This window comes from Falco punctatus (assembly GCF_963210335.1).
Source record: "Falco punctatus genome assembly, chromosome: 4".
Classification (NCBI taxonomy): Eukaryota; Metazoa; Chordata; class Aves; order Falconiformes; family Falconidae; genus Falco; species Falco punctatus.
The window spans coordinates 6,724,849-6,732,736 of NC_137583.1; the positions used below are offsets into that span (position 1 = coordinate 6,724,849).

The 7,888-nt window shown below is 48.1% G+C and overlaps 1 protein-coding gene across 1 annotated transcript; it reads left to right on the forward strand.

Annotated features, from left to right (window-relative positions):
- Positions 1 to 3,283: 3,283 nt before the first annotated feature.
- On the forward strand, positions 3,284 to 7,556 carry MUSTN1 (musculoskeletal, embryonic nuclear protein 1). The gene is made up of 3 exons (XM_080386328.1): positions 3,284 to 3,493; positions 6,338 to 6,458; positions 7,216 to 7,556. The coding sequence occupies exons 1-3, from the start codon at positions 3,371 to 3,373 to the stop codon at positions 7,320 to 7,322; spliced, it is 351 nt and encodes a 116-aa protein (XP_080242454.1). The 5' UTR covers positions 3,284 to 3,370; the 3' UTR covers positions 7,323 to 7,556.
- Positions 7,557 to 7,888: the final 332 nt, after the last annotated feature.

The window sequence follows — 7,888 nt, forward strand, 5'->3', positions numbered from 1 at the left end:
TATACTTGTTCTGTTTAAAAGCGTGCGTGCTCCAAGGTTTGTGATGTGCATTGTGGGAAGCAGGTTTTACTACTGGAGTTTAAATTCAGAACTGTAGATCTAACTTTTTGCACTGTCATATTGGCATTAATTTCAATATATTCACTTACTTTAATAGCAGGTCCCATTTCAGTTGGAGGGACAACTCTTCTTAAGTAGCAAATTTTGTTTACAACTCTAACAATCCGTGCAAGTTCCTCTCTAATCTGTTCCCTGAGGGGGGAGTACTGCATCCAGCTCTGGGCCCCTCAACGTAAGGACGTGGACCTGGTGGAGGGAGTCCAGAGGAGGCCATGAAGGCGACCAGAGGGCTGGAGCGGCTCTCCTGTGAGGACAGGCTGGGAGAGTTGGGGCTGCTCAGCCTGGAGACGAGAAGCTCCGGGGAGACCTCACAGCAGCTGCCCGTCCCTAAGGGAGCCTACGGGAAAGTGGGGAGGGACGTGTTACAAGGGCACGTAGCGGTAGGACAAGGGGGAATGGCTTTCAGCTGGAAGAGGGTAGGCTTAGATTAGATGAGGAAGAAATTCTTCCCTGAGGGCGGCGAGGCGCTGGCACAGGGTGCCCAGGGCAGCTGTGGGTGCCCCATCCCTGGCAGTGCCCAAGGCCAGGCTGGACGGGGCTGGGAGCAGCCTGGGCTGGGGGGGGGTTCCCTGCCCGTGGCAGGGGGGCTGGGGCTAGATGATCTTGACGGTCCCTTCCAACCCAAACCATTCTGTGATTCTTGCCCTCTGTGTGTGCACTCATGGAGAATAATAATTGGATTCATATTGAAAATAAACCTTCGATGTGCCACCTGGGAACTCCTGAGGTTGTAGAATGTTGACCCAAGGCCTTCTGGAGTGTAGGATGTTGTTAAAATGCTTTAACCACACAGCTGATTATCACAACCTGCTTGTGACTTTTCAGGCAAAGCCAGACCTTTTGGGTGTTGGCAACAAGAATGTGTAAACTTACAAATTTCTGAATGTACCTCCAATGTCCTGCCCCTTGGCAGAGGCATGACCTCATTCAGTACCTTGCTAACCTGTTTCATCTTCTGTTCCCCTTCTGATTTGTTTGCAGCAGGTAGTAGAAATACAAGTGGAGGAAGGATGCCCAAGGATCCTGCTTGTGCAGTGCCTTGTATCATAGAACTCACGTAGTACCTCCTTGGAGACAGAAAAGGACCACAGGGGGATGTCCAGTTCTAGCACCAACTCACCAAATTCTCTGTGGTTGTCACCGTATCTTAGCTGCGACCCGTCCTCAGCAAAGGAATTTTCCACTTCATGTTGCAGTCAAAGATGAAAGAGGGTTAACTTGCCTTTTTAATAGCCACTATTAAATAAATGAGCTTATCTTTTTTTTCATTGTCATTCATGCCCCATTTAACAGATCTCGGGACCTCGACCAGGTAACGGAGTTTCTACTCTGAAATGTAAGTAACTGTAGTTTTAGGGAGGGGGGGTTGTAGGGGAAAAATTAGCCCATGATCTGTAAGAGGAAATGATTGTGCCTGTTGTTCGGCGTTGTTTTAGGAAGTGTATAATTGAAGGGAACAGAATTTTCCAGGCTATGGGGGATGTCTCAGGAACTTCAGGATATGCTGCCTGCCTCTGTAGGTGCCTCGTCTCCTACCCCCAAACAGCACGCAAGCTGAAGGTGCTTTTTTGTTTGTCTAATGAGTTTGTATAAATTAAATTGCTGTGAAAGCCTAACTTTGTTGCTTTTTGGTGAGAAATAACGTAGTACCAATGAGGTGAAGCAGTTTTGAAAGCTGAAGGGAAAAAACAGTTCAATGACTTTGATTCTAAATATTTGCTGTAAACATGAAGAATGTTATTTTCTTGTAATAGATAGTGACAAAATGCTGATGCTTATGGGACTGTATAGAAACTTCTTAGTAGAGAACGAGATTTGTTCCTTTGTACAATAGAAAAAAGCCTGCAGTTTTTTTCTAAAGTCGATGTTTTATTCTACTTCGATACTGCTGTTCTGCAGAATCGTTTCCTCTCATTTACCAAGCTGTGGTGGGTTTAAAATAGAAATTCAATGTAAGGAAATGGCGAAGTGTGTAACATCCAGGCTGCTTCTCGGCCTACGAGTGGTTGCCCCGGTAGTGAGGGAAAGGACAGCATCGCCTCAGGCCTGGAAGGGTTCAGCTTAAAGGCAAAATGTGCACCCGGAGGCCCGGGGGATCGTTCATAACCCACAAATCCCACCATCCTGATCGGGTGCTGCTAGTGCCGTGGTACTGACAGAAGGTTTTCATCATGAAAAATACCAATTTTATTTTACCTCCTGTGCTTTTGTCTGTAGCCTAAACAAAACACAGGCAGAGCTGGAGCAACAGCTAGGGCAGATTTCTACCGCTACAACAGTCGACTTTTCTAGTAAAAGGTGTTTGGAGGTCTGCCACGGCTGCCTTTCTCGTAGTGACATACCTGGTGGGGGTCTTCATTCTTCATAGGTGTTGAGTGCAGTTGTAGGAGCTGGTTTTTTTGCATGATGGCAAGAAATAATGAAAAAAAAAAAAGTAAAAATAAACACCGCACCTAACCCTCTCCTGGTAAACAAAAAAATAAGTTCATGATTAGAGTTTTGGAGGGATTTTTTCTATTTAATTAAAAAAATATTTAGAGAAAAAATGTTAATGGTTCTGCAAATTGTTTTACTACTCTCAGCATGTACAGTGAGGAACACTGAATTTATTCATGTCTGAGTAAGCTATTCCTATACAGATGACAGGTGAAATGGTTGAGCTTCCTAATACCACTTGAGTAGAAAGTGATTTTGTTCTCTCAGTTGTGTAAGAGCCAGCATCGCAGCAAGCTCAGCAATAGAAGTGTAAGGGTAAAACTATATCCGATTTTATTAACTCTCCAAAACGCACAAAATACTCTTCTGTTGAAGGTCCCTGTGCAAAAGCAATTCAGGGCACCGTGTTATGCTTTGGATGTTCGGTTTATATAATCTGTAGTGAATGCATATTTTGTTACTCTGGGAAAGAAACACAAACACTGTCTTTTTTTTTTTTTTCTTTCATCAAGAGGATCCAGAGTCAATTTTGTGTCCGTAACAACGTTTTGCCATTTAAAGTTATAAATAGGGCCCCAGCAGGCTCCCTGGGAAGTTGTTTTTGCAGTGGCTCGGGCTTACCCGCGGTCCCGCCGCCCCAGCTGTCTGTCCTCGTCAGCCCCAGTCCAGCCGCCCCGGGGCTCGGGGTGCAGCGCATACTGCCAGCCCTCGTCATCGCTAAGAATAAACCTTTCGACAACAACAGCCTCTTGTCAACCTGAATCATCCTGGGTTCTGCTTTGGGAAAATGACCCGGCTCATGACTTCATGTTAGATGCTCTATATAAGACGAGGAAAAAAACAGGCGTTCGCAGAGCTCACGGGCTGGATTCAATCAAAGCCGGGAAGCAACCCCAGGAGGGATTACGGTCGGGTGAGCACCGCAGTTATGTCACAGGTACGGGGAGATGGGGCGGCCGGCCCCCGCTGGAGCGCAGTGCCTGGCAAATCCGTGCTGGTTTAGACTGTTTGCTTGGAACAGTGTATGAGCAAGTTCCTCTCGTTAACCAATGAATTTGGCTTTTCTGTTATATGTGATTTGTTTGATCATGAAGCATTAAAATATATAAACAGCATTTAAATAAGTTGTTACAAGGGATTATTTGATGAAGAAAGAAAGCAGCTGCCCTCTACGCAGTTAATTAATCAAGTTTTAAAATGTTTTGCCATAGTTTGTTTTTTTTTTTTCTTTAAGAAAAGAAAAAACATTTCCACTGCTCTGGTTTGGGATGTTTTGGAGAAGGAGCAATTTGAACATGCTTTCTGAGATAACAATTTGAAATTCTGGCAGTAGTTTTGAAAGAACGTGGCTATACTGAATCATGCTGCTGTGTAAAGCTTAATGTATTGACATGCAGGAAAAGAGCATTGCTGAAAGTTGTAACTTAGGATACGGTATTTGAGACTGAAACTTCATGCTACATGCTTTTATGTTCATTTTCTAACCAATGGTTTGTCTTTACTGTGTTCCCCAATATTTGGTATCTCAAAGTGATCTTAAAATTAGCTCAGAAATTTTGGAGGTTTCACCTGAGTGTTCTGTTTCCAACACAAGCTACGCGTGCCTGGCGGAGTTCCTCCCTGCCGAGAGCGTTTTACACGGCGGGTGGGATGGAGAGTAAGAGCACAGGGGCGGTAGAAGAGCACAATCCTTCGACCACATAGGGTCACTCAGTTCAGCTTATTTACTCCAAAGAAAAAGTCTTTAAAAACCAGTCACGCGTCTTGTAAACCAAGGCTTTTTGACTTGTGACAGGAGGGGATACAGCGCCGGCTGTGCCCACCAGGAATGGCTCCTGGCCAGCCCCGCTTGCACACGCTTGCCCTGGGAGCAGTTAGCGGTCGTGTGGCCACAACCCTGGCAGCTGCCGGTGCTGGCAGGCCCAGGGCTGAGCTCTGAGGCTCACAGGAACCGTTCTGTGCAGCGGTTGTGCTTTTTGGCTGGGGGCCAACCGATCCACAGCAACTATCCTGCCGGGAAATCCACCTGTAATCAAAGCGTGAGAGGGTTTATTTTAAAATAACTGGGTGACGCTCAACAGCTGTGCTTGGCCTGGCTGTGTCTTAGTGCATCTCGATGCCTCCTTTCCTTACCCCGCCCCCAAGAAGTCTTTTGTCCCAGTGGAGAGAAGCCTTGCGGTTATTGCCTTTTGCTAGCAACGGGTGAAGGATCTTAGCAGGTTTCACATTCCTGTTAACAAAACAAGGGGTTTCTTCCCTTTCTGCGTTGGAGCCAGCACAGGTCTGTATTGGTTGCTCGTGGACCGTGCCATGGCCGTGGAGGACTTTTCCCATCGCGTGCCAGTTTTCACTAGATGGACAAACGAAGCCCTGGCTGTAGGGTATTTGGTTGACCAGCTAACGCACCAAAATCTGTTGTGAGTTTTGAAGGGGTTGCTACCACCCTTTCCCCTTGCTTGCTTTGGCCACTCGTAGAGTGTTTTCCCCAGAGGTCTTTGTGAATGTTTTGTTTCCCACAACACATGCGAGCGGGATTGACGGCGAGCTATTCTGAGCGTTCCCGGGAATTTACAGCTGGTAGGAAACATGCCGAAGGCTCCAGTGCAGCCAGCCTGCCCCTGCCAAGAGCCAGGCATGCATGTGCTGTCTCTGCAAGCTCCCTGGGATTCGCTGCTCCGGCCGTTTTTGGGCCCTGAGGGATTTGTTTCCCTCCACAACTGTTTTTAGCTTTACAGGCAGCGCCTAGAAATGCTTAAGTGGGCTCCACCGCTGCCAGAACCCAGATAGGAGAAGCCTTGCATGTGTAGCGATGGTCAGAGAAGTTTCTCGATGATGCTTCAGTGTGCAGATCTGTTAGAGCTGGAATGTGTGGGTCTTTTATTCTTTTAATCCTGTCTGCTGTGCCCCTGCGCCCCGCCACAAGGTCTGCCTGGTGGGACCTTGGCAATCTGTCCCTGAAATAGTAAACTCAAGGGGGGATGTTAATTAACCAACTGCTGCTGATTGACGTTGTGTCTGACTTTGAAGTGCTAACATAGAGGTAGGGATGGCCTGGTATGAACTGATGTTATCCTGATTTCCTTCTAGCAAGATAAACCACGAACAGGTGAGTGCTTGGATGGCGCACTGCACCCCGATGATGCAGGTGTTTCTGTATCGGATATCCTTCTCCTTCGGGTTCCGAGTCCACTGCTTCTGGTGTCTTCAGTGCCAGCTTGTAGACAAGCCCATTGTGTGCTCAGATACCTTTGTTCCCTACATTTAAGATCAATCACTGTTGGGTCAGGTATTGAGTTTACTCCAACTAAACCAAGCCAGGCTTAAGAATTTCTCTGACCGATTTCCCAAAGAAGTAGCGAGTAGGCTGAGGCATAAGCACAGTTTAGTAACGAAGGGTTTCTATACTTCCCAAATATTGGACAGGTTCTTAAATTACCAAACTGTACCTGCAGCATGGCCAGGCAGGGCTGGACAGAGAAAATGTAAAAATAAAGTTAAAAAAGAAAAAAATAATGAAGCAATCCTCTCTGTCTTTCAAAGGCTGCGCAATCAGAAGACAATTTCAGGATAGAACAGTAACGTGGCAACAGATTTTGGGAAGGGCAATGAAATCATGATTGTGCAAAGACCTGGAGTAGCTGAGTGTATGGTCTCAGAATTGAAATAGGTGAAATATTGTATTAGCGTCTCCGTGTGCCGTAGCCTTTGGGTTAAGGCAGCTGGGTTCCCAGTGCTTCTAAACATGAAAAACTGACGTCTGAGTGATGCATCTGTTTCTCAGCCAGCCCCAGTGAAAAAGAAGCGTCCTCCAGTGAAGGAAGAAGACCTCAAAGGAGCCAGAGGAAACCTTTCCAAAAACCAGGAAATTAAATCCAAAACCTACCAAGTGATGAAGCAGTGTGGTAAGTCTCCTTGGTGGAAATGGCTGAGCAGGCTTCCGAAGTGGAACACTGGCTTCATTGCTCTTTTCGAGGGAAACGGTGCTCCTCGGAGGCAGCAGCCAGCAGTGGGCTCACGGACCCTGGCCCGGCTGGGCAGGGACGGGGCATCCATCGTCCTGACGGACCGAGGGGAGCCAGCGGAGCCCTGCCCGGGGGGAGAGCCCGGCTTTGCCTCCTGAGCCAGGGGTCGGGCCGAGCCCTGGGACCGCAGCCAGCGTCAGTGGCTGCCAGGTTGAAGACTGGAGGCTTGGTCACAGATGAGGGGATTTCTGGCCTCTCAGCTGGCTGAATTTGATGTGTTTGAGAGGAAGCAGAAATTGGGGGGTGGGGGTGGGGGTAAAGGGCCGATGAGAGTCAAGAGACTGGCTGCTTGCACCGCACACCCCTGGTGCTCTGGTTTTGTGCCCCTTTTCTGCCGCCCATGGAAGTACAGGGGAAAATGAAGAATTTTAACCCCTTTTCAGCATAATACCCTGAGCTCAGTAGTTTCCAAGTTTCTAAAGCAGCTGCAGGGCTTTGGGGTGGGTCGGTGGTAGTGACCAGCTGCGGGTGCTGTCCCGTGCTCGGGATGGGAGCACCGTGCTTTAAGGTTTGGCAAGTCGATGGACAGACAAAATATTTATCCAATGTGTATATATGTATTTCAGCAGCACTAGTTTTACTCCTCAAATCTGGTGTGTTGCTTCGCTGATTGCCTCTCCTGGTTTTCTTTTCCAAGAACAAATGGGCTCTGTAGCACCTTCCATATTCAGCCGGGATCGGACCGGGGGTGAAACAGTCTTTGAGAAACCCAAAGCGGAGCCGGCCAAGAGTGTCTTTGGCTGACGGCGGAGCTGGACACATCTCACCCAGATGATTGTTGTAACGTTTTCCCAAATCCCTGCCCCTTACACCAAAGTCACTGTAGACCCAAGTAGCTGATTTCCACTGTTAGCCATTAAGTAGGGAATAGACTCATGTCGAAAGCTACAACTTCCACGTTAATTTTTAATATGTGCTTTCTTTCTATGTGTTGAATGGTGTTTGCTCTAATGGTTTAATAAAAAAAAGTTGGATACAGCTTGGCACACTGTGGTGACTCATTTCAGCGTAGGCCTAGACTGATTCTGCGGACACGCTGGCATTACGGGCTATGGCGTACTCTGCCGAATGTGAGGAATACACCCCCGCGTGGCACCGTTTTGGTGTCAGTGCAATTTCCTCACGCTGTGCCCTCACCAAGAGGGAGCCAAGGGCCTGCTTAAAGGGCTGCCACAGGCACCCAGGGATTTCACCCGGAGCCGTGCCAACCACCGCGGTGCCCTGCCGAGGCCCCTCAGGGTGGGGGCGTCCCACGGGGCAGCCCCCCGGCACTCCTTCATGCCCGGCCTCCTGCCTGCCGCCCGCCTGGC